Source organism: Oxyura jamaicensis, chromosome 26 (genome assembly GCF_011077185.1).
Source record: "Oxyura jamaicensis isolate SHBP4307 breed ruddy duck chromosome 26, BPBGC_Ojam_1.0, whole genome shotgun sequence".
Taxonomy (NCBI): Eukaryota; Metazoa; Chordata; class Aves; order Anseriformes; family Anatidae; genus Oxyura; species Oxyura jamaicensis.
The window spans coordinates 3,923,022-3,949,179 of NC_048918.1; the positions used below are offsets into that span (position 1 = coordinate 3,923,022).

Consider the following 26,158-nt stretch of genomic DNA (forward strand, 5'->3'; position numbering starts at 1 on the left):
GGGGTACCTTGTACAATGCCTCAGTAACAGGTACCCTCTCACAACCTCATTTTAAAACACATTTTAACAAACATCTTCAGCAGACAAAGCTGTAAAGGTAGCCTTGTCTGAACAAAGAGTACCTGCTCAGCTCACTGCACAAGGTGAGCAGGACTTGGGCTTGGTCCCACTTCCCCATCTTGTCACGTAACTGCACACGAGGAGGGGATGGGGGGATCACGAGCTTTGATGTCCTTGCTCTAAGTGAGGGTAGGGGGAAAAAATACTGATTTAAAGGATAAACAGACCGTGTGAAGCTTCTCAAAACATGTTGAGCCAGGAAGAACTTTATACCCAATAGAAAAAAAAAAGTGCAGAGAAGGAGCAGTGCTAAGTGTGAGGAAACCTGCTGATCTGTGATGCCAGACATGCGAGAAGACAAACCAAATGGAAACAAGACATCAACGTAGCTACAAACAACACAAAAAAATGCATCAGATAAGTGCCTGGAGATAGTACATAGGAAAAGCTATACAAGACATTTCTGGAATTGCATATACAGAGGTTTAAATTTTATTCATACATTTATTATTTACATAAGCTATCTCTATTAACCGCAAGAGACTGACGTCGACTCTCCTAGTTGTAGGTAAGGTTACTAACCACCACACAGTAAAAGAGTTAATACTATTAGTGTCATTGGTGGCATGGACGTGCACCGAGGCAGTGAAACGCCTAGCAATTCTACTTCGGAAAAGTATTCGTTCTTCTGCGCATGTGGTTCTTGGTCGCTGCACCTCGGGCTGGGGCAGCTGGAGAAGCTGTGTCTGTACAGAACCGCACTGGTAATGCCATCACAGACCAGAAAAATGCCCACACATGCAGGTAAGTAAAAAAAAGTTTATATAAAAAAAGCATTAATTCTGTTTATTGCACAAAGAAGGGAAGATTTAAACTAAACTAATACTGCAGGGTTACGTATCCCTTTCCTTTGCTCAAGCTGTTTAACAGGCAGATTATCAGTTGTCTTTTTGCTGTGTACTAGACAATAAATTCCAGCAACAGGGTGCAGGAATTCCACATGCCTACACTATTCTGGGTGCAGCATGTTAGCTTTCCTGGGAAACAAAGCCACTGGTGACCATCCCCTGCAGCTGGGAAGAACAGTAAGCTTAGGGAGAACTTGCCAACTCACTATTTCCTCACGTAGTAAACAAGGTGCAGTTTCTATTTCAGCCTCCACCCCACAGGTATGTTGCCCTAGAAATGCAAAAGACAAGGGGCAAGGATATTTTCAAGAGCAGCCCTCTTCATAAGGGCACCAGGATCATCCCAACCCATACCTTCCTTGCAAGGATTTCCCTCCCCCCCCTTTTTTTATTCTTTTCAATACAGCCAAATTAGAGATCCCAGAGTGAAGCAATCAGATGAATGGACACGGCCACAATACACAGCTACTGGAGAATGAATGACCTGTTTTCCCTCGACTATGCTCTCACCAAGCACGTGAATTTAAAAAAGCTGAAGAAACCTTATTTTAAAAATACATCTGTCATAGTTAGCACAATTTAAAACTGTTACTGCCTTCACAACGAATTCAAAGCCCAAATTTAATTAAAATGAATTGGCATTTCCCCCATGGACAGTCATTAGATGTAATGACTTTATGCTTCTCTATTACAGTATGTAACCTCTGAGCAGTCTTCCATTCTACCAGAAGACTGTAAAAAAGAAAGGTCAGGTTTCTTCAGATATTTAAATAACTGTTATGAAGCAAAACTACCAGAAAAGAGCTTGTTTACAGAAGTAAGGGGTGAAGGGTACATAAGAGATAAATAGCTTATAACTTGGGGTATTTTAACTGCAGTGGAACAGTAGGTAATCCCCCTTAGGTAAAACATGGAAGCTTTGCTCCTGTCAATGTAAACATTTGGAGTGTTGCAAGAAGCTAATACAGATGGACACAGCTTCTAAACACCTTCAAGCCTAAAGCCTCTTTTTTTCCACTCTGACTGCGCTGTAATTGGTGCCAATCTAAGTGATTGGGATAGTTACGTGTTGACTGAAGGCCACCTGGGGCAGTCAGTTAATGGGAAGAGAGCTTTTACTTTACTGAGTAAAGACTGTCATGATCAGCTCCTAGCAACACAGATGCTACCCAAACACACAAGATGCTTTTCTTTGATTGGTGTTTGTGTGGGATCGGCAAAAACCCCCTTCAGTTCAAGGGAGTGGATTTTCTATTTTACTTGTGCCAATCCGTAATAAAAGCTGCAGCAGGGTAACTAGCATCAATAGGGTGTCCCAGGGAGATTTCTCTGGCCTCTGTTCAAGATGAAACGTGCCCAGAGTTGCACCTCTACAAGCAACCTTTGGTTGCTATTACCTGTCCCACTCATGTTAGCCACAAAAAGCTGCATCTGAAGAAGCCATCTGCAGAGTTAGGGGTTCAGAATTCTCCCATAATCAAGAATTCTTCTGTGCTTCCTTTCAGGTAGAGTCATCCAACCCTTTATTTGGGTGCTCGGAGCTTGACTTGCAGAGCCTGTCCATGATCCCCTGCAGCATAGGTTGAACAATCCCCAAGAGAGGGCGCTGGGAGGAATCTCCGTCCCAACAGGCTTCCATCAGCTGCCAGCACTCCTCATCGAACACGGGAAGGCGCTCTGGGCGAACTCCTGGGAGAGGAATACAGTTACCATCAACCAGGGTAGAAAACTGATGTTCGTTACTTTGGTGCAGGTTGAAAACCTCCTCTTCAGGACTATTTGGAAGCAAAATGAGTACTCTCCCCAGCTAAAAAAGTCATTCCCCTCATGCTCTCGTAGTAGTAGTACCCTTGGGAGCAGGTTCATCACGGGAACAAGCAATGAGTGTCGTGTACGTGGCCTTCTGACCAAATACAGGATTCACTCATCTGAGTTAATCTTTCTCACATGAGAAGGGGAGAGATTATACGGACAGCAACAAAGGACACAAAGCAGTAAAGCGCTCCAATATCACCTTGCAGCATGAAGGATTAAGCTACCTCAAAACAGTCCTCAGCTAAACCTACAGTGGCCTGATGTGAAAGCTTATATTTTGGGGAACAACCATCAGCCTCCTACTCAACACGCAGCCCACCACTGACAGCTTCCCCGGCGTGCTGCACATTAAGCACTTGAATGTACAGATCACCGTGGCCTCCAGGAGCCACGAGGGATTAAAGCATTCTTGAGGGGATCAGGCCATGGCTGGCTGGTTCTGGGATCCGGTTTACATCATGAGCATTGCACTGCTGCGGGGTTTAGGTGGTGTGTTAGCACAGCTCCTGTGACACTATGGCAAGGAGGTAGTTAACGGAAAGCCTGCTCCCTTCATCCCTGCTAGATTTTCAGTAGAACATTTCCAAGATATAAATAATTTTTAATTTTTAGACAGTCAATGAAGGAATACAACTCGTATTTTTACCTTTCAGTTACAAGAGGATAAAAATCTATTTCCTCATCTCCCCTCAAGTTTTAAACAAGCAGTGTCACCCGATAGAGTTCAACATAAGCCATTTATACCTCTTCTAACGTTGTTCCAAAGGTGATCTTTGCTTGCACATCTCTCAAAAGCTTCTGGTAACTTCACATGTCCCGAACAAATATACCAAAACAGAATGCCAAATGCATAAACATCCACTGAGTTATCGTATTTTCCTATGACAAATAGATATATCTGATCAGCAGGGCAAACAAATACCTCCATCACTGGAAACTGAGCAAAACTATTTCCGTGTTCCACACCATCAGATTAAAACCACAACTTCATTGCCAGAAGGTAAGACTTGCATGAAGCCTAGTAGCCTAACAGGAGTTATTGCTAAGGGCAGAGGGGTGAACTGAAGACCTTCCCTTCTCAGAGAATTTGTACACTTAACTTGTACCAGCAGCTCCCAAACTGAGGCTCGTGGACCATTGCAGGCCCCGGTGGTCAGGTGTATTCTAGAGAATTATACGCAAACATCTGTAAGACCCTCAGTTCTGTTCAGCTCTGCTGCCAGCCTGGGAGCTCAACAGAGCTAGCAGCAGCCTCTCAATCCAGAAGTTTGGCAGCTACCGGTTTAGGGCAACTTCACCCACTGAATAAGAAAAGATTGAGCACAGTAAGTGCGTAAGGGCTAAGCCAATACTCACATCTTTGTGAGATCAAGATCTAGCCTGCTAGTCACAAGTATTTCATTGTTAGTGCTGAGAACCACTTGAAAAATATTTTCTGAATTAACACAAATAGGATTGCTCCAGTTTGGTCGCAATCTTGTCCAAGCAGGGAAAACATTTCAGGCCAGAAGGACTCTGTTGAACCTGATGTGGACCTTTAAGTGCTACTGCAGGATGCTTGCATAGGAAACTTTTAACTTTATCTAAAGTGCCTACCAGAAGCACAGTGAATGTTAACATAGGCTGCATGTTCACAACAGCTCAGACATTCTTTACTCAGCAGCTATACAGAAACCAGAGAACCCTTTCTGAGGTATTAACCTGTGAAAGCCAAATGGTTCCACTCAATAACTATTAATTTTCCAGTTGTAAGAGCTTTGATCACTGCAGCAAAGCTTCTGAATGCAACAGTTCTCTCCTCTTTCAAGTAAGCAGAGATTTAAGGCTTAAAATACAGGAAAACAATACACATTATGCATTGTAAGCGTAGTCTTCTGGCCCATTTTTTAATTATTTTTCCCTCCATAAGCAAGTTGATGTACTAGCTTAAAGTAAAGGCCTGCAAAATACAAGCCAGAGTGAGACAGGAGTGGATTCAGTCCACATGCATACCTGTAAAAAGTTCAGGAGCCATATGAATAGGTGTGCCTACAATGCTGCCAGACATCATAGCTTCTGGTTTGCAGAACCCCAAGTCAGTGATTTTGGCTCGATTCTTTTTGTCAAGCTGTAGAAGAATTCATACACAGGCGGCTGATAACCATACTTCCCAGTTGCATTACTGCTTTTTAATATTACACTTCTAAGGCATGTCTGCTTGAAGGGTTGAGCATTTGTTCTCAAGTAAGCTTCTGATTGCTTGGCTGCTCGTTGACACTTACCTAGCTAAGCTCAGCAACAAAGCATGTCTTCACTTGCCTTCTACAGAGGGTGTGGTTTGGGTTTAATATGGCTAGAAACTAGAAGTCTTACTTGTAGCTCAAGCTCTCTACCTTCAAGAGAAGAGACTCTACTGTTCGTTTTCCCCTAGGCTCTGACTGAAATTGAGCTACAAAACCCTACTGCAAGACCAGTTGTTGCTAACGATAAAATCTTACAGTTCGTGATATATGAATAATGCTATTACTTCATTTTATAGCATGCTCCTCCCTCCCACTTAAAGGGCCTCGTAAGACTTCAGGATTAGTCAGATCAAAAGTTTTCCTTACCAAGACATTTTTAAGTTTGATATCCCGGTGCACAAGTCCCTGACTGTGAAGATAACGGATTCCTTCAACCACATCCAAGGCAATCTGTAATCGTGTTTCTAATTCTAGCCCAGCCTGAAAAAATAAACACACAGACTTAACTCCTCCAAGTGGAAGTTACTTTTGCTTAATCTTATTTACCAAGAAAACATCAAAATCCAATTCTTTGAACTCTCGCAAGACCATCCTCCCAAAAAACTCAGCAGGCAACAGAAGCAAGGGGAGCTACCCGTGTTTTCCCAGTGCACAGGTTTTAGCAGGTTGAGGGATGGTCGTCTCGCTTATTACCTTTTAACAACAGTAACCATGCTGCTGTAGCCACAGCACACTTCAGGAGTTTACAGACTTTAAGGAAACAGACCTAAGAGCTTGGTGAAAGCCCAAGGAACAGGCAGACAGGAAGGCCAAGAGCAGAGCCACATGACTTCTGACATCGCAGCAATACAAGATGTTCCAGCACACGGACTGAGACCAAGGAATATACACCAGTGCACCAATGAAGTCTGGTTCTGATGCTACGTACAGCCCCAGAAAAAAAAAAAACAACACTGCATAATAAAAAAATTCACAACCCTGCATTTGGAATACAGAATTTTCCCCTTCAGAAGAGGAACGTGACAGACAGAACCACACCTCACGCTTCCTCACTTCAGCACTGCCTGTTTCACAGATCAACAGATATTTAGGGTTTTTTTTTAATTCATACATTAAACTGTGCATACACACAGACTGCTGTTACCTTCAGTCCTGTATAGAGGTCTCTGTGCAGCCGTTCCATTATCAATAGGACAGCAATGCTGGAACCTCCTCCATAGCCATAATCTATCACAGAACCATGGAGATGTACAAGCCGCTCGTGTGACTGTAGAGACCTATAACAAGTTCAGCACAGAAAGGGGGTCGTTTTCATCTCCTTTCCACCCCCAAGCTTCACCTTCTAAAGGAAAAATGCCCAGTAGCTGCAACTTCAGTGCGAGAATAAGATCCACCTATAGCGACGCTATCCAGGTGTGTAAATAATCGCAGCACCCACAGTTCTGATGACCATAACAGTATAGTGCCATCTGATCTAATCAGATTCAAGAAAGCCTATTAAAGCTTGCAGTACCAAAAGAAACACTGTTATTTCAGCTGCCTCTACAGCAGCACTTGCCTGCAGCTATTTAACTGAAGACTAAGTCTGTAGCGCAGACCCATCATTTTATTTTGTGACCTTAGAGAAGACAAACATTGGAAAAAGAACACCAGAAATCCAGGGAGAAAGAGCTGTTTGCTATCAAACTCCACTAATTCTAATATAATCTGAAAACCAGCAAGCATTTGAACAATATAGATACCAAAGAATCAGATTAGGACAGGAAAAAGCTTCTCTGCCCAGTTCTGTGCCTGTTACATTTTGCAGTGACGCCAGCAAACTGTCCTGCCTCTGCTGGAAACTGCAACTTAGCATTTCATGAGCTCAGCTCACTGAGTGCAAAGTAGAAACACAGCAAGCAAGGCTCTGCCTACGCAAATAATGCTTGTTTGCAGCAGTGAATTTAAGGACATCCATACGGAATGAGAAGAGCACTTAGAATACGCACCTCATATAGTGAAACTCAAGTGCAAGGTCATTCCAGTGCTTCTCATCTGGAGGAACAACAGATTTCAGTGCACAAGGGAAATGCCCTCCCCAGCTGTCACACAGATAGACCACGCCATACTGTCCTCGGCCCAGCTCACGGCCCAGCTTTGGTTTGCCTGGAAGGCACAACAGCCACATAATCAGAAATTAAAATGTGTTTATTCCTTCATGTTATATGAGAGGTACGCAGCCAGGCTGGCAGCCTAGAGCTTTTCACAGGCTAGCAGCTGCACAACTCAAGGTGCTCAGCATGTGTCAGATGGAGGCTCACTGAAGTGGTTTAGTGCAAAGCAAAACATCCCTCCTACCCATTTACACCCACTGACTGCTTCAGAAATAGGAGGGCGTAGAAGAGAACACTGAGAACATCAAGCACAGCGCTCACCGTGTAACAGCACATCCTGAAGGGACCTGCTCTCCAGCGAGAGCCGTGCAAGCCGAGGAGCGTGATCTTTCCGCACCTTCAGCCACAGGTCTTCTGTTTTCTCCAGCCTGCCAGAGTGGCCATCTTCTAGCTGTAAGGGGTATCGCACACAGCTGTCATCCCGCCTGGCCTAAAACCCTTGTAGTATAAGGTTGAGGGTCCTTGCACAACTGAGTAGAGGATCCTACTTAAAGCATTCCTAGTTTAAAAGTGGGATCTTGCATTAGGACACTCACATCAACTCTACCACCTCTACGGACAGAATTAGCAGCATTAACTGCACAAACTGCTCTTTTAGCCATTAAAAGTCTTCTAAGAGTGGCATTGTACAAAACAAGATTTCTTTCTAACAGCCCCTCACTCACCTGTCGCAGGGAAGCTGCAAAAGCCTCATGGGAACTGTTCAGCCTGGTTCGAAACTGGCTGCAAATGCTCTTGGCTAACTTGGATGCGCTGAGGCTCTCGATAGCATCCTGGGCAACTTTCCTCTTCCAGTCGCTGGTGATGGCAGGTGGGCTGACCCATGTAATCCGCTGGATTATCTAGTAAGAAAGGAAACAGAACTAAGGCACTACTCCAGAAAAACAAAAGGCCAGTCAATTTATCCAGATTCCTTAGACACCCTGTAACCATACCATCATTTGCACACAGGATTAGGTTAAATAGTTACCTTACAGGGACTGATTTAGATACTGATCAGAGTATTGTTGCGCACGTACAATAAAGAAGAGATCTGATCTTTCTGAATATCCCCTCTGCCCATTCTTACAAGCCAGTCACCCTTTCATATCTGACCAAGAGGGCACATGGTTACAGCCACCACCCGGACAGCCTCAGTCATGGTACAGGGCAAGGGCTGGTTCAGTCCCAGCAAGGGGCTGCTACTTGATCAGGCTGCAGGAACATCTGGAGCCAAAATGGAACAAATGCCTCTGAACAAGGGGATCTTAAGGAGGACAGTTCTGAACTGCTTCAAAGCTCACAGCAGAACAGACTGCTTTCAGCTTGTAAGCACACGCAGTAAGCCAGAGCCTCGGGAAGAAGGATGTTCCTCAAATGGCGAAAGCTGCAGTGACGCAGCTCTTTGTGGATGGACACTGGTGTGGAAGTCCTAGGTGCTGGTATGCACCACTGCCCTCAAATTGCTGGGTGATTAAGCTGCCCTTCTCCGCCCTATATTAGAAGCCACAAAAATCCAGCTGCTTCACACCCAGTCTGGATCCTTCCCTGTGCCAAAGGAGGAATCTGAAGGTTTGTTACCACTCAGTGCACACTGCACCTATCTGGGAAAAAAAAAAACAGATTCCTCTCAGCCATCCATACAAAAAACTCAGGAGGGGGAAGGCCGTGTAGGTCATCAACAGCTCTTAGAGCAAGAACTTCAGAAAGATGTGTTTTAACAGGCAAATTTAAAGCAAAGACCTGAGAAGTCTGCTCTGGATGGAGAACAGTGAGTTGAACTGAATCAAGAAGCATTACAGAACAAATGAAAAATGCAAGAAACCCTCAAACCCAAGCAATTATCTGAAATATAAACAGCAAAAAGTTTCAAAATTAAGCTAAGAGGGAAGCCATGAGCATTAAAGTATTTTTTTTGCACCAAGCAATTCACTACGCTGACACCTACTGAAAGTAATAAAATGCGCATACCTGTTTGATCTGTTCCCACAGCATCCTGGTTACTGTTGAGCCAGAGTGGAATGTGACTTCAACATGATAGGCAGCATTCAGTATCTGGAAAGCAGGGGAAAGATGAAAGCATGGGCACTTTGCAAGCTATACTCACTATAATATTTGCTACACCCTCCAAAAATGAAAGATACTATATGAAACACTCCACGACTCACTTAGTTCAATTCATTTATTTTTATTAAGCTCACCGGAGTTTCTAGGCTGTGATTTGTTCACTTTACACAGATTTAGGACGGGTAAGTGCTAGGCCTGCAAGAATAAAACCGTTCCCAAGCTTTAGCACCTCCCTTAATGACACCAGTCCCCCACACACATCACAAAGCTGTGTTTCTCTAATTTTGCTCAGCATGTTTCCTCCCACCCTTGCTATGTCAGGATTAAAACAGAACAAAACTACTCCAGTATTCCAGATCTGAGCCACCATACCTGTTTGAGATAGTTGCTTGTGATGTGTACAGAAACATCCTTCGACTTCTCCAAATTCCTCGCAGGATGCACTGAAACCTCCCAAGACTCCTCAAGGCTCTTCAGACATCTCTCCAGAGTCCCTACAAAGCTCTCTCGGAGATAGTCCACCGAACTAATTAACTTGTTGGCAACTGCTTGGTTTAATCGAGAAATTATCAGTTCCTGAATTTGCTTAATACAACACTTTATGTCCTTGGAACTAACAGGTTCCCCATTCTCAGGAATTATGATATCTGCACAGAAGAAAAGAAAGAGAAATCTTTTGTTCTCAGCACATTGCCATTACAACACCGGCTACTGAAAGCTGCTGTGAACATTTTGCAGAAGAGCTACAGCACAGCACCACTCCAGACAGCTGCTCCAAAGGCTTTTTCGCTATTTTGGTCCTTCAGAGGCTCATTGTTGGCTTTAAACCCAGATATAACCTGAAGCAAGCGGCATTTAACTCATACAAAGAAGCCTAGGAGCAACAGAAGAACCCAAGGAGTGGCTGTTTGCAAAGGACTGCAGTTTTTGTCAGTCTGCCTGTCTAGTCCCACATCACCAGTTTTCCACGCGGTCCCCAAGCCAATCCTACAGATCTTGATTAAGTTTGCTATGCTGTGCTAGAACAGACAAAAGCACTAGAGTAACGCACATACGGTTACTCCATTTTTGAGGAAGCTAAAAATCACATCTGGCCAAGATGGAAAGTGTTCTGATGGTTGCTTGCATTCACTGGTGTTTGGACCTGCAGGATGCTGCAACGCCTGATGGACTCCACGCAAGCATTCTGCAGCTGCTCCAGGTTTACACAGTGAGGACAAGGCAGGCATCACCTCGAAAGTTAGAGGGCAGTTACAGAAGCACAATGCTGGTTTTCTGTCTAAAAAATTACAGGTCAGGGAATTCTTCCAAGCCTCACTGCAAGCACGGCTGGGTGTTATGACGAGTGATACACCAGCCAGGCTGGTCACCTGATTTCTTTTTTCCTGGAACCCTGAGAAGGTTGATTATCACTTGGTATTTTTAAACAAACACAGAGCAAATCGCTGATCGTGCCCTGCAACCAGCCTGAACGCTACTAGATTGCTACGAGGAGCTGCAGATCTTGTCTTTGGATTTTGACCAACAACAGCTCTAGCCTACTTCAGACAAATGCAGTGATCGGCAGATGGCATTAGCTCCTCAAAACAACACCTTCCTCCTTTTAGGATATTGCTCCAAACAGAGCGTAGCATCTTGTTGGCTCTCAGTACGTGATTTTTCTTGTTTCATTTGTGTGTATAAACAAATAGGTACGCAGGTGTTTTGGCCTGTGCTGTCCCTAAACATCCTCCTGCAAATACAGAAACCTGAACGCACGCACAGCGGTGCCCCAGCTCTGTATCGGTGAGTATCTCTTCCAGTGAGACAGACAAAATACCAGGAATGATGATTACCCCTCTGATAATGGAGTAATAGCAGCCCTAAACAGGTAGAATCGACACACGCTGACTGCACCCCTAACACGTGCTGTTTTTCCTGATTGTTTCTCCTAGCACACAAACTGGTGTTAGAATTGAAACAAGCTCTTCATGAGGCACACATTTTCCAAGGGCACTACAAGAAACCATTTCAAGAAACAGGGAAGATCTCATCCATTTCCCACCTGCAGAAGCAAAAAATCCAGCTGCCAACCTGGAGGGCTAATCATAACTCCCCATTCCTCCTCTCCCTCCCAGGACACAGCACTGCAGTTTGAAATTCAAGGCAAATAGGGCACGACAAAACCATCTAGAATTTTGGCCTCTCTCACACCACAGAGAATAATTTAAATTCTACGTCAACAGGTTAGTTATTTTTTGATTTGCAGCAGCAAGGTTTTCCCTAGCAGCCCAGAGAAGCACGTTTCCTTTGAAGAGAAACGACTGTTAGAGGAAACCTCTGCTTAGCGAGCAGGAGAGCCGTACAGTACCAACCTTCAAACTGTCACTCGGATGTTTATGACGAGCCACGCATTCCTGCGGACAGGATTTAGATAGCACGCCACCCATCACACACCCTTACAGATTCTTCCAGCTTTTGTGTTCCTGGAAGTACTGGTATTTACAAGATGCAGTGAGAATGCCCCCATTTCCCCAGACAACACACCAAGTGCCAAGTACAGGCCTCAGGAGCACACTACTGATTTTTTGTTCTTAAAGAAACTTTTACCTACCCAAAAGGGTTCCATCTCAGCAGGTTCTATACTCACAAGTCTAATGCATATCTAAGAAATCAAGCAAGAAGCACAAATCAAGTCTTCACTGCTAAAATTAAACTTTGTTTTTTTCCTTCAGACAGGTTTATTCCCAAGTCCCAACACACTGGCTGAGGTAAAGTTGAGACTTGTTTTCTTCTTTTGCAGAAGAGAGAATTAAAACAAGTAAAATACCCTACCCAAAACCATGCAGCACGCTAGAAGGGGGAAAAACCATCTGATTTATAAGAAAACAAGAGCTCATATTTTGAGACCTCAAATTTAAGGACAGTTTTCTAGCCAGTAGGTACCACAGAAATAATACCTTTGTGCATCAGTTCTGAGCTGGCTTGCAGAGTCACCTGTCTAGACTGCAGCCGTTACCCATCGCTCTCCTCTGAAGCCCCTAACCAATTTGTTCCAATCACTCTCCTGCCAGTAGTTACCTTTGAATTCCATATTAGCAGCATCTTCCAAGAGCTCCTCTTTCATATTACTAAGAGTCTCTATGATCATGTCCTTCATCTCCTCTTGTTTGCGGTTGGCAATGTTCATCAGAGATTCATAGAGCTCGTTCTCCTTCTTGCGGGTGTACTCCAGCCTCTTGGGAGTGATTTGCAGGTCTCGCTGCATGTCGAAAGCCTGATTGATGAAGATGTTCAGGCAGCGGCAGTGCACCTCGTTCAAGCTGGTGGCTGCTTCCACAAGATGCTTCTGAAGCACCTGCCTGGAGAAAGTGCTTAGGAGACGGAGCTTCTCAAACTGCTCCACCAACATGCTCTGGGCATCGGCGTCAGGGCTGGGCGCCCCGCAGCTGCAGTGGTTGGTGCTCAGGTACTCCAGGTCCATCAGCTGGCAGTAGAGGGAGGACTTCTCATTATCAGTTTTTCTGGGAGAGATCAGCTCAACCCCTGACTCTGGCACCTTGAAGAAGAAAATGGGCAAAGAGAATTTCTCTTTGATCTCGCGCAGTTCGTTCTCGTCTGAAGATGACAGCTCAGCCTCACTGATGGCAAAGATGACAACGAGCAAGACCTGGTTCATGTACTCTCCCAGGGTGGCTTCAGCAGACTGGAATCCACGACACGGTGCTACCACAACGTCCACTTCCTAGCAAGCAAGAAGGTAAAAAATAGTTTTGTACTGATCCTTTTTAACACTGATAGAGGCAAGAACGCACTGCAATTCATTCACAAAGTGCAAAAGATGTTCACACCCTTTAGAACAGTTCTGAGTCTCACACACAGCAGTGTGCCTTAGCACACAGCCTGCCCGTAAGGCTGATGAGAGCCCAGTGGCAGAGATGCAGCCAGGAATTATTCAGTGCCCACTGACTCCAAAACTCTTACTTTGCACCAAGGGCCCTTAAGGTTTGGCCTAGTTGAGAACAAAACTTAGAAAAGGTTTCCCAGGGAAGTGCTGTTGCAGAAGAGCTGTTGTTCTTTAGTTTATGCCTGCCCCTTTTTGCAACAACCTCTCCGAATAAATACTCTTAACCTCCCATTGATGTTTACTTGGCCTGCAGCTCGTCGAGATGTTCGTGCTGGCAGTTTTCAGCGTAGCAGATTGCACTACGCTACCCACCACTGCCAGCACCAACCTCTTGCAAAGAGCTCCCAGCCAGAAGACTGGGATGAGGAACACATGGTTGTGACAAGCTTAGCTCTGACACTCTGCAAATCCAGCCAAAGCCTAAGATTTTATTCATTTATTCTCTTACTACCCAGAGTTTTGCTTTCCTGCTGACGCTAATTCTTAGTGATCCTACTAAAAAAGTGCACTTTTAAGACCGCTCCTCTCTCTTGCAAGCAAGGAGATGGCAACCACCCTTGGATATGTGAGAACAGCGTTGGCATTTCATGCATCACTTCGCTAAAATACTGAAAGCAAGTGTGGAAGGCTTTGAAATGAAGACAAACCGAAGTTCCCAGCTCCCAGTGAGGGGCTATAATTAAGCCTTCTTCAATCATTTTTCCCTAGAGTTACTTAAATGCCTTGACCACATGTACGAGCTGCTCCCCGAGATAGCAGGAAGTCATTACTGCCACGGGACTGCCAGGCGCTGGAGCAGACCTGCCGCAGGCGCAGGAGCTGGCGCAGCAGGGGATGTGCAGCCCGCAATACTCCCCGGGACGTGACTCACGCCAGCGCCTGTAAACAAAGGAGGAAGCCAGCGCTGTCTCTAGGAGACAGGGAGAAAACCGACACAGAACAGAGCGCGGCGAGCAACTGGTCCTTCTGTTGCCATAGAGGCCTCTCCGGCTTTTCCAGGGAACGTTAGCAGCTCTTCTTCCCCCGCCTTGCTTTTCAGTTGATGTCCTACAGAAGTTCTGGCACCGGCCGTGCAGCTAGCAGGGATCTACCAGGGATCGAGTCTTCCCGTACGGGAACTACCTGTGAATCACGCCGGATTCCTGAAATTCCCCAGCTGGTTCTCACAAGGTCACACACTATAAACACACTTCAACACTTCGGACATAGCCGTACGCATTCAATTGCTGTGAGGTAACCTCATTCATAGTTTCTTTAACTCAAAGGTCCTCTTTCATATAAATACCAGAGCTTTCTACCTAGCGAGCTGAGCACCAGGCACACAGTCACAGCCCTTCCACTTAAAGCATGAAGCACTGCTCAGCAGGTGTTCTGGTGCCATCAGCAACACAAAAAAGGCAGTTAAGGACACCGTGCACACACCCCACATACACATCCATGGGCTTGGACTCCCATATCCCCAAACAATAAAACTAAAATCCAGAACGAAGCAGGTCTCGAGCTACAACACGACGAGCCGGGTCCCACTGAAGGCATCCCGGGACCACTGAGGTGTGCCATTTTACCAAGCTTAAGCCAACTTGTCCTATTTCGCCCAGCTTTGGGCAGTTCAATCACCGGTTAGTTAACCGAGGTGCTGAGAAGCTAACCCAACTGAGTCAGATTTCTACCCAAACGCCTACCAGATTATGACTGAAGGCCCAGCTCAGCCTTATTCCAAGCCAGTTTGCAGACGCTGCCTTGCAAGGACAGGCTGTGAATCACTGAAGGCAGCCAGGTACTCTGCATCTGTTCCATCGAGAGCTAATCTCATAGCCTGCCTTTTAATCTGAGAATCTAGGGGTGTATATTAGCATATATTTAGAAAATTTTAAGCCCCTCCCTCAGCTGATTTTATTTCCTTTTACTTATTTATTGAGATCTCGCCAGCTCGTTCTGCTTCCATGGGGACTCCAGTCAGAAGCCAGGCAACTAACGGAGGGAATCGCAGGTAAGCTGAGTGATACCTCTGGCCTCCAGCAGATACTGCTGCCCTTCACAGACCTACAAAGCTTTTTTGTTTTTGTGCAGTGACTCTGAACCCGACTTGATCAGGGAATTTTGATGTACCTTTGCTGGAAAGGCCAACCCAAGCATTCCTGTACACCCTCACCCAACAGCCGGAGAAGTCACGTTTATTTTTCTGACCATGAAATCTTCCCCGTGAGACGTTGCTAAGCCAGCAAAACTAGAAGCAGAGAACATATCTCACAAAGAAGGAAGAAATTTCATGCTGCTGGTGTTTTCAGTATCTTCTGCCCTCGGTTATTCCTGTGTAAATGGACAGAGGAGGAACAACCTCAGGTTCTGGATGCCGGTACCCGGCCGGAGCATCTCCGCATACCCCAAAGCAAACCAGTGCTGTGCGGAGGGAAGAGCATCTCAGCCACAACAGAAGCCTTTCAAGTTTCTCTATTACTGCCACGGCCAACATGTCAAAAATACTCTCAAGGAGCAGATTTTAGGCAGGATGTACTTTAAAATAACTCCATAGGTATGTAACCACATTTCTTGCTACTCATAACTACTAATTAATATGACCTGAATCATCGCTACAGCACCTGAAGAAATGCAACAACAAACTCCAGTTTAGTTTTCTGTCGCAGCTCACGTGGCCATCTTGCATTTCTTCATGCATCTTCCAGCTCTGCCAGAGCAGCTGAAATTTCTTCTTTCCCTAAAAGCCCTGGCTAAAACTTCGAGTCCAAGGCTCAAAGTAGAACGAAGCATGAAGCAAAGTGAAGGCATGAAAAGGAAGCTTGCAGCTCAGCTACCCGCCTCTGACCCAGCTGTACCATCCAGAGGAAAAGCACTACCTCACAGAAGTCTGTCTGGGCTTCTAGGCACAACTGATAAGATTTAGGGAAAGAACCAACTGTTTACTTCCACTGTAAATCTAATAATCTGGCTGGCTTGATGGATTACTCCCCATGACCCAGATGCATTCCTGCGCACAGCCATCCCCAAGGAACAGAGCAGCTTTGCCAGCGTTTTTCCTCCCTGATCATTTACCAACAACCCCCTAAGTTCACACACCTAACAGCACAAGGTAGCGTTCTCCCAGCAGACAACCCAAGCAAATGGATTTCTGGCTCCCTCCTCCTCACCCCTTTGCTGTGAAACGAGTTGTGATTAAGACACCCCTCAGTAACACAACACAAGCACGGTCCCAGCCCAGGTAGCAAGAGGTTATCCGACCAAACCCAGGGTGCTGCACCTAGGGTTCAACAGAAAAAGCAGTACACATCACACTATACGTGAATTCAATCGCAAAAGAAATACATTTCAGTCCTGTGAACCTCTCCTCACTGGAGCAGTGGCTAAGGAGTTTAGATTTAGCAAGCGAGCACCTGCCCCAAGAAGCGTGAGTCAGCACGGTGTCTGCACAAAACCACAGCGGGCAACCCGGGTGGCCAAGCCGGCCCGGGCAATTCAGGCTTTTGGTAGGAGATGTTTAGGCCTGAAGGGCTGCCAAGCATTCCCCAGGTCCTGCAGCCACGGAGGGCCCTGTGATGGTATCCCACTGGCAGATAAGTGTTCCCATTACGCAGAACGGATGCGATGTCAAACGTCAAAATCAAAGGCAGTAAACAAAAAGCATCCTCATCTCCTCTGTCCACTGTAAAGGACCTGGAAACATCTCTTTAAACAGCAGTAAGACTGCCAGGTCTCCTTCTCCTCCCAGTACCTAGAACATAAAGTTATGAAGCAGTACTCTACTCTAAGCGCTCTGCTATTGGAAAGAAAAAAAAAACATAAGCCAGGAATTCTAGATATCAGGTGGGGTAAAATTCAGATTGGTTTCCCTCCCTCTCTGCCCCAAAAAGGTGCTGAGCTCCTCCAAGTGATCTGGTTTCTGGGCAAAGCTAGATCCTTGAGATCTGCACTGGCTATCGGGTTATTGTCAGGCACGCAGCTTATTAGTCCACCAGCTTTGTTACACAAGTTAATGAAAAGCAGAAGTTCTCTCGGAGTAGTTTTGCAGACACAGTTTTGGATCACGTCCAACAAAGCTCATCCATTTCTGTTCCAGATATATATTCCACTAATTACAGAAGCTGTGTCCGTGACTAGCTGGTATTTTTAACTTTGTTGTCTTGGTGCATGCTAGGCAGAGCTAGGAAACACACATTAGCCAGAAGGGTGAAAGAGACCAGGCTCTCAGCAGGACACTGGACTCCAGGAACTTAACGAGAAGCTAGCCCTAGCCCGATGAGCTGCTAAAATGCCTAAGCCCTCCTGTCAACATTAAAAATATAGTTCTGTTATTCCTTCTTAGCCCCTAAAATTTATGTGAGGAATCCTTTGACTCAATCTGAGGCTAGCTGTGATTCACCCTCCCTCTCCTTCTAGTGGAAGAGCTTTTCATTTCACCAACCCTTTTCAGATTCATCTGAGTAGATGTTTTCATCTAAACGGCCTAAATATAACCAAGGCCAGACAGAGAGATCTTTGTCACCCATGAGAAGTATAGATGTGAGGAGGGCTGTAAACTGCACTGTGGTTACACTGACCCACATAAAGCCATCTCAGTAAAATTAATGTTAAGGTAATTCTCTTACGCAATAGCAGGGCAGGATTTTACATGCAGATCCAGAGCAGGCATTCACACTGCAGCACAAGCAGCAGAGTTGGTGCTCTTCAGCAAGGTGGCGGCCACTGTGTACAGTCTCTAAACGTGGCATTTCTGTTCTTTCAGTGGATATGGAGAGCCACAAACACCCTACAACGTAGCACTGACCTGGCTGCTGCCGTTAGGGTAGGCTTAACTTCAGCTCCGGGTTTGTAAAGCTTTACAACCTGAGGAAGACGGACTGAGTCTCCACTTGGTGCCTAACTACAGTCACAGCTCAATTCAGATGCCCAGGAAAAGCGTTACCTTGACATTTCGCTCGTCTGCTATCAAGTTCCTACTCTTATTTGTGTGAACACAGATCAGATTCCTCACACGTAAGCAACTTGCAGGTAAGAATAAGTTATTGTGGATGTCTGATTGCCAAAGTACAATGCTCTAAGTTGTGTTACACTGCAACAAGAGCTCAATGTAGGATCTGAAATGCAAAGAACGCTTATCAAAGCTATAAAAAACAATTAAATTCACTTATCTTTAAAGATAATTTGCTAAGCACCAAATCACAACACTTCCAGGACAGGAACATGGCTCACAAATGAAAGGTGGCTGACAAAGCAACATACCAGCAAGATTACACACAGCCCTGAGAACAGACTCCCACCTTCTTCTTCCTAACGCCTTCACCCTCCACTGACATCACAGAAGTGTAAGAGCCACTCACGTCAAGCCAGCTCGTTCTATCAGAAGTTGGAATTAAGAAGCTTTATTCTTACAAGCCCTTTAGGATGGAGATTAAAAAGACACCAGGCTTCCAGTTTCTCCTTAGGAGTATTCCTGTGCTTGAGAGTTGACACCACGAGCTTTATCACGGACGTAGCTTTGCTACACCTTAATGAATTCACCACTGCAGCGGCACACAGACATCCCGTTACCTTTAGTAGTGAGTACGGCAGCATGACCTCCAGCTCTGCTATCCGGTGAGCAGGATCCTCGCTGTCCCCACGAATTTCTAAGTCCTCCTCTGGTATCGTGTCCCACTGCCCCCGGTGGGCTGCCATCATATGGACCAGTTCGTACTGCTCAGGAAGTGCCAGACTGACCCGTGTTTGTGTCCCGTGCGTGAAGCGGATCCGGCGCCTCTTACAGTTCTCCTCGCTGCTGATCTTGGTGGTGGGGAGCAGCTTCTCCCCCAGCAGTATGTTGAGCAACTGGCACTTGGCATTACAGTTCTGGCCGAGAATCAGAAGGCAAGGGTGCCAGCTCACAGTCCGCTGGAGGTGCTCTTCCTCGTGGCGAGGGAAGGAAATGAAGTTCTGCCCTGAAATCGAGGACAGACGGCGTTAGAACAGGTTGGCCGAACAATAATTCTCGTATCAGTAAGCCAGCTGAATGCTGCAGCACGGAACGGACATCACTGCCCCACGGCAGGCCACACAGCACCAAGAATTTGTTTAAGCATCCTGGAGCTCACGTCAGCACTTTAAGTGCTTTCACTGCTTCGATGCAGCCGTCCACAGCAGTTTGATTCGCACCAAGTCGTCAGGCATGTTTGCTACAGCCCTCCCCAGTTATTTCACTAGAAAGTGTTTACACAGAGCTCTCTTAAGCAGGTTAGTGGAAGATTAACCGTAGGCCCTAAAAGCAAAGAGGAAACAATCGTCACGGCTGAAACCAAAGGGCTGATTTCACCTCTGGGGTGGAACAGCCTTTCACCTTGCTCCAGAGTTCAGGGAAGCCTAACGGGTCCCTGCAGCGACCTCTCCCCAAGTTCTGATGCCTTGGTCCTGAACATTCCCACCACCTAGCAGGAATAAATGCGCCAGCCATGAGCCGGGGACAGCCCCACCCACACTTACCAAGGTAAATACTTCACTTCTACTGGTTCCCAAGAGCATCCTTGGATAAACTCATTGACCAAAGACTAAGAACATCGGCATTAAAGCAGCAGAACCTCCCTTCCAGCCTCAAAGAGAGGCATTCTCACAAATGGCAGCAGAACTAACAGCTTCTGTCAGCGATCCCCTGTGAAATACAACCACGGCATGGGAAGAAGCTGTCGTGCTTTCACCAGCCTGGTGAGCGCCCAAGGGAAGATGCTCTGCCAGCAGCCAGCAGGTTCTCAGTGCGGTCCGTAATGCATTGAGCCACGGATTCCTCCCGCTGGCTGCACTGCCAATATATTTATCTCTCCTTCCCATCCCAGAGGAACCTATAGAGCTGATCTAAATCAGCTCCGTTTGCCAGATATTATCAACTTCACAAATGTTTAATCTGCAGAAGGAAACTACTGAGCATCGCTGCCTGCTGCAGAGGAGCCAGAACTCCCCGCAGTCGCTCTCCTCACCCATCTGCCATGGGAAGCATCAGCTCCAGCACCCCACTAACCGGGTGGTTTCCATTTAGTCCACGATGCTGCAGCTCCCTGCCTTTGCCTTACTAGAGTAAGGCTGGAGAAAACAGTCTCGGTATTGAATTTAGCTTCTGAGCTCTTTTAGAAGCGCTAAATACAGCTTTTCCCACGCTCAGTCATCTCAGCTGAAGCCTAAGGAGCTTTGCGTTTCCTTACACATGGCAACAGAATAATTCTGGTAGTACAAAAAAATAAAAAAGGATACAAACAAATCCCCCATCTGCTGCCCTTCAGCACAATTCCTGAGTACAAACCAGCCAGTGTTCCACCGCAGCCAGAGAGCCGGCCCGTGTTTCCAGACCTGAAGGCAGATGGCACCCAGGAACGAAATGCCAAATGGAGACGCCGCTCCTGAAGCCGACTGCCAGCCTGAAAGCTGTCCACCAGGACGAGGGCCTGGTACCAGGCAAAGCAGCAAGAACAGCATCGAGTTAGTCTCAAACACAGCACAGCTGAGCAGCACCAGCAGGGATGGTCCCGTTTCACCACGGTTATTAGAATTCCTTTAATGAGTCACATTCTGGCATCCAAAATCGTTTCAGCATCTCGGGGCCCAAGACAACAAGACACCGACACACCAGGATACTCGCACCACTGCGAACCGAAGGGCAGGCACAGTCATCCCAGGCCTCCTCCTGACAGCATTCCTCGATTTAAACTAAAATAACTCAAATCAGGAGCCACACTCCTTGGAGCTGGCAGTGTCCTAAAGCCAGTTTAAGGCTTCTCTGGGACCTTACGCAAGCTTTGCCTCTCCTCCCAGCCTGAGGTGTGGGAGCAGGCCTGCTGTAGGAAGCCCTCACCAAGAGCCCCATGCCACGCAGCACAGGCACAACCCCTGCACCTCAGCCCCACAACCCGACCCCCGTAAACCAGCCTGGAGACCCCCTGAGCCCTGCCTGGGGACATCGCATCCCTGCGGCACACCAAGGAACCTCTGCAGCAGGTTACGGGAAGCATCGCTTCTCGAAGCTGACTTCGGACAAGCCTTTCAACCCATGCAGCCACAGCAGTGGCCACAGCAAGTGGCTGGAGGGCAGGATCTGCCTAGCAGCGCACAAAGAAGTCAGCAGAAACCCAGACACGGCACATTTAAACATTCATCTACAAGATCTCTTTGATCCAGTTACATCTGCTGAATTCCAGCTGGAATTCAAGCTTGCTCTTTAGATACCAAGCACAAAAAAGTAGTTTGGGAAGGAGCTGTGCAGGCCATGGTCTCCTTTCCACGGGCTTTTAACAAGAAAGGAACAAGACTTTACCCTCTGCTCATTCTGTACTTGTACGTAAATGCCAGCACAAGATGACTGAAGTCCAGCTGAAGCTACTGAAGCACAGAAGGGACGTATAAATACCGTATCTTTCAAACACCTTTCTCGCACGCAACCTCCCTGTGATGGCATCCACGGAAGGAGTTTCCCACAGTGGGTTTCGGCAAGGAACACACAACAAGCTGGGGAGAACACAGCCTCCCGCGGCGCTGAGCTGACAAAGAGCAGATTCCCAACTCGCTTTTTGAGGAGGCGCGGCGAGGTTCCCGTCTGTGCGAGCACCTCCCGTCCGCAGCAGGACTTTATCAAAGACTTCCCTTGGTGCTGCTCCGCACCCGTGTGCCGTACCACCGGGAGCCATGTGATAACCACTTCAAACAGCCGGCCGCAGGGGAGTCCTTAAGCGCGTGCATCCCATTAAACCCCCTCGGATGAAAGGCGGCCTGTGCGAGAACAAGGAAGCCTCTCACCGAGACTCATCCCAGAATTCGGCCCAAGTCTCGGCAAAACAAGCTTAGGTTGAATCTGCCGAACCTGCAGATGCCCTTAGAGCTTCGCTCACCCCCTTTTTAAGGCAGGCTGACTCCATTTCCCCATCTCATTTCTGTCCTGTTTATTTGAGGAGTTTCTTCAGGAGAACCCTCCCTGCCGCCTCTCCACGCAGTACCTAGCCCTAAAGCTCATCTGGTGTCTTTGGATCTGCTGGCACAACAGGAATCCTCACCAACCTTTCGGGGATCGCAGGCAGAGCTGTCACATTTTAACCAAGACTTTAACCAAGTACAGCACCAGGCCAAGAACTCCTCCACCCCCTCCCCACACACCCCTACATGTGGAATCAGCAGGTTACCAGGCCCAGGGCTTCTCCCCCAGCACACACACATTAAAGTAACACCGCAGCTGCGACCCAGAGCTCTGCAGATGCCGCAGCTACCTGGGCAAAAGGCGCACCTCGGTTTACTTCCCAAAGTAAAGCAAGAAACGTACAGAAAAAAAACCACCTCAGGGTCCTAGGCCAAAGAGTTTGAACTGCTTCGAGCACAGAACAAAGGAAAACACAGCTAGTGCAAAGCGTGGGTGCTGGTTTTTTCCCTTAGAACCTTTACATACAGTAGGAAAAATGTTATTGAATCCCTAATTAAGATTAGTTTCAGGCTCTGTAAGAAGCACGCCAGCTAACAGCACCAAGAAGGAAACCAAGTGAAAACTCAGCAAGCAGCTGCCAGATCCGCCCGGGCTGGAGCTGCAGGGCTGGCCCAGCACTTTAACAAGTCACTGCTTAAAAATAAAAACTATTCACAACCAAGTAGGCAATATTTTGTTCAGCGCTTCTCTTTTTGCAACTCTTTGCTCCCCTGAAGCGATTTCCCTTCTCTTACCACCAGGAACATGTCCTGGTGCTAAGGCCCCAGAGGGATCACCTGGTGCACGATGCTCCAGTGCTGACAAGCACTGCTTGCCAGCCTCCTCAGCACAGGCAGGTGGGCCACGTTTGCTCCTTTGATCGCCCAGCTTCGCAGACTCCTGGGGCCGTTCTCAGCCGGAGCAGCCCAGGCTGTATTCAGGCTGCTCGATCTCTGTTGATTCCAAGGGCAGTTACGTTTCTACGCTGTTACAACAGCTTCACAGGTGTCTCGAAAGCACAACCAACATTTGTTTTGTTTCCAAGACATCTAGATTTACTTTCACAGTTTATTTTTCCACTTCAAGCGCAGGCAGTAAGCGTCCCGTCCATTTCACTTCCCGTTTCCTACTCGTTTCACAAGCCCTTAGCACCCACACCTCTCGTCTTTGGAGCTGCTTTATCCCAACGCCTCTCCCTTTGAGACCACTTGCAGGGCAGAGCCTAGGAAAAACGGTTCTGGAGTCGGTACAATATGTGCCTCTTAAACTCTCTGAGGCTTAAAATAATTTCCCCATGTTAGAAAGAGGAAAAATGTTTATTAACAGAGAAAATATCCACTAAGGTTCGGAGAGCACTGGAAATACATAGCCAGCTAAATCTACCAGGAGACAAGAAGCTCCGTTCAGAGGTGGTTATTCAGGCACAAAGGCCTTATCAATGGTCTGGATTTCAAAGGCTTGTGCCTTTTCATGCTTTTACAACACACACACACACAAAATCGCATTGGCTCACAGTTATGTTGCTGGTGACTCACTGGAGACAGCCAGTCTCCATCCTTTACCCAGCCCTGCATCCTCTCCCTCCTTCCACACTCCCCTCAAGATTGCCCCCTCGCCTTCCCACCTAACCCGGAGCAGGTTTATTTCCTTGCTCCATACCCACCTGGACCATCTTGCTGCTTTAGCAGCTCGAAAACCACTGATTTAAGTTTTATTCTCAAGACCAGTGGATGTTACACAGCTTCTGTCTGAGTGCCCGAGCCAAGAGCCTGCACTGTTATTACCGCTCGCCTGAACGAGACCTAAAGCAGTCCGCGCTTCCTGAAGTATGAACTCAAACCAGGTCAGGGTATTTGAGAGCTAGAAAGTCTCGAGCAGTCTGCGGTAAAAACAGGCAGGATACTTGGTGAAATACGTACCTACGTCAGGAGCATTTACTTAATGCTGCCTCTGCACCTACGAAGCCCCACAAGCAGACTTTTAGGACGCAGCCGATACGTGGCTAGCACTGCTGTACGGGGACCCACCTCCCGCTGGGTGCTACCATTCAAACAGCGTTTGCACTAATAGAAAGCAAGTGAAACCAACCGGTTCCTGCTTCTTTGGAGTCACCAAAAGATGTAAACAAACAGACCAGGTTTTTAGACAGCTGTCCCCTTCTACTCCGTGGAACACTTCACTTCTTGACAGACTGACAGAAGAGCTCAACGCTTCAATCTCCAAACCAGAATTATAAGCATAAGACAAGCAGAGACAAGTAGCCAGCAGAGATGACTCATGGACCATTTGGAAACGAATAAAGAAGATCTTTATATATATTTAATGTCACGCTAAGCTCTCCTCACAAGACAGTCTTATGGAATAGGAAGACCTGCGCTCGGCAGGAGGTCTCCAACTGGCAGCAATGTTTGTCAACAGCCACAGACGAAGATCAAGCGGGTGAATGAGCACCCCCAATGGGTGATGGCTCCCACAAAGCTTCAGGACAACGGCACTGCGAGGCCCATCCCAAACCGGGGGCACCTCACCTTCCTCCCCGCACCTCTGTGCAGGATCCAGCCCCCTCCAGTCCTCACCCACACTCTGACCTGCCCCCACAGCCCCCTCACAGCCACCCTGGGTCACCCCGCTTCCTTACGTGCATGCCAACCCCATAACCCCTCTGAACCCCAGGGCACAGGCTGCAGCCCCCCAACAGCACCCTGTCATGGGGCTGCACCCCTCGGAGCCCCCCTGCGCCCCCCCGCACCCCCCACATCCCCCTCACCCCACGGACCCCAAGCCCCCACATCCAGCTGCACCCCTCAGAGTCCACCCACACCCCCACAGCACACCCAGATACCCCTCACCCCACAGACCCCGTGCCCCCAGACCCAGCTGCACCCCCATAACACAACCAACCGCCCCCTACCTGCCCCTTACCCCATAACCTAACAGGCCCCGAGCCCCCAGCCCCAGCTGCACCCCTCAGAGCCCACCTAGACCCCACGACACACCCAGCCGTCCCCCACCCCACAGTTCCCTCACCCCCAGACCCCATTGGGCCCCCTCAGAGCCCCCCCCCCCCCCCAGACCCCAAGCCCCCAAACCCAGCTGCACCCCTCAGAGCCTCCCCCGGCCCCCCCCCCCCCCCCCCCCCCCACCCCCCCCTCACGCACAGCCCCTCCCGCCGCCCCCGGCCCCCCTCTCACCGCCATCTCGCGGGGAGCCGTCCCCAAAGGCGGCGGCGGGGGCTCCTTCTCCGGGCGTGGCGGAGGCGAAGGGGTGCCCCTGGGAGTACTTGACGTCGCGGAAGAACTTCTTGGTCTCGCGCAGGTTGTGCTGCAGCCGCGCCAGGTGCCGGTTGTAGTGGCCGAAGGAGCGGCACAGCTCGCGGACCACCCCGCCGGGGCCCCGCCATGAAGGGGCGCCTTCGCCCTCCATGTCCTGCGGGTCCGCCCCGCTATCCCCTCCCCACCGCGGGGCGCGCTCGGCCCCCGCCAGGCTGCCGCCTCCTCCGGCCTCGCCGCACCCCAACCCCCCCCCACCCTCGGCCTCTCCCCCCCCCGCCCCTCCCGCCTCCCCGACCCCCGCCGCCGCCGCCGCCGCCTTCCTCTGCCGGGGCAGCGCCTGAGCGAGGCGCGCGGCGGGCGGCGCGGAACCTTTATCGGGGCGCCGCGGGGCAAAGGGGGGGAGGAGGGCGGGCGGACCCCGAGCGCGGAAGGCACGCCGGGAGTTGTAGTTCGGCCGCGCGGGGAGGCTGCGCGCCGCGCGGGGTGCGCCGGGAGTTGTAGGCCCGCTGCGCCGCGGGGGCGTGTGGGAAGTGTAGTGCCGTGAGGCCTCCCGGGTGCCCACGGCGGCCTGCTCGAGGCCTCCCCACGGCGCTGACCCCGTTGGGGTTCGCGTGGGGGCCGGCGGGGAGGCGCTGCGAGGGCTGCGGACCCCCACAGTGAAGTGAGGGGCTCCCCTTAACGCCATCCCTGTTGCCCCAGTGCCACTCTCCGGTTAAACCAGAGCAAAACCCTCCTTTGTATCCCCCAAAGGGCAGTGACGCCGGGCGGAGGTCCTCGGTCCCCAGCTCCTGCCTCGTGGCCCGGGTTGGGTCACCCCACGAGGCCCGGGCCCTCTCGGGGGGCTGCAGGGCCCTGGGGCGCTGCCTCGGCCTCCTCCCG

The 26,158-nt window shown here is 48.6% G+C and overlaps 1 protein-coding gene across 1 annotated transcript; it reads right to left on the bottom strand.

Annotated features, from left to right (window-relative positions):
• Positions 1–310: 310 nt before the first annotated feature.
• Positions 311–25,536, bottom strand: DSTYK (dual serine/threonine and tyrosine protein kinase). Its single transcript, XM_035346954.1, has 13 exons — positions 25,199–25,536; positions 18,635–19,020; positions 12,265–12,928; positions 9,577–9,851; positions 9,109–9,192; positions 7,824–8,000; positions 7,420–7,549; positions 6,994–7,150; positions 6,150–6,282; positions 5,372–5,485; positions 4,776–4,890; positions 3,528–3,662; positions 311–2,657 (listed from the first exon to the last, which is right to left on the bottom strand). Exons 1-13 carry the CDS (start codon positions 25,428–25,430, stop codon positions 2,470–2,472), a joined length of 2,790 nt encoding a protein of 929 aa, XP_035202845.1. The 5' UTR covers positions 25,431–25,536; the 3' UTR covers positions 311–2,469.
• Between the last annotated feature and the right edge of the window lie 622 nt (positions 25,537–26,158).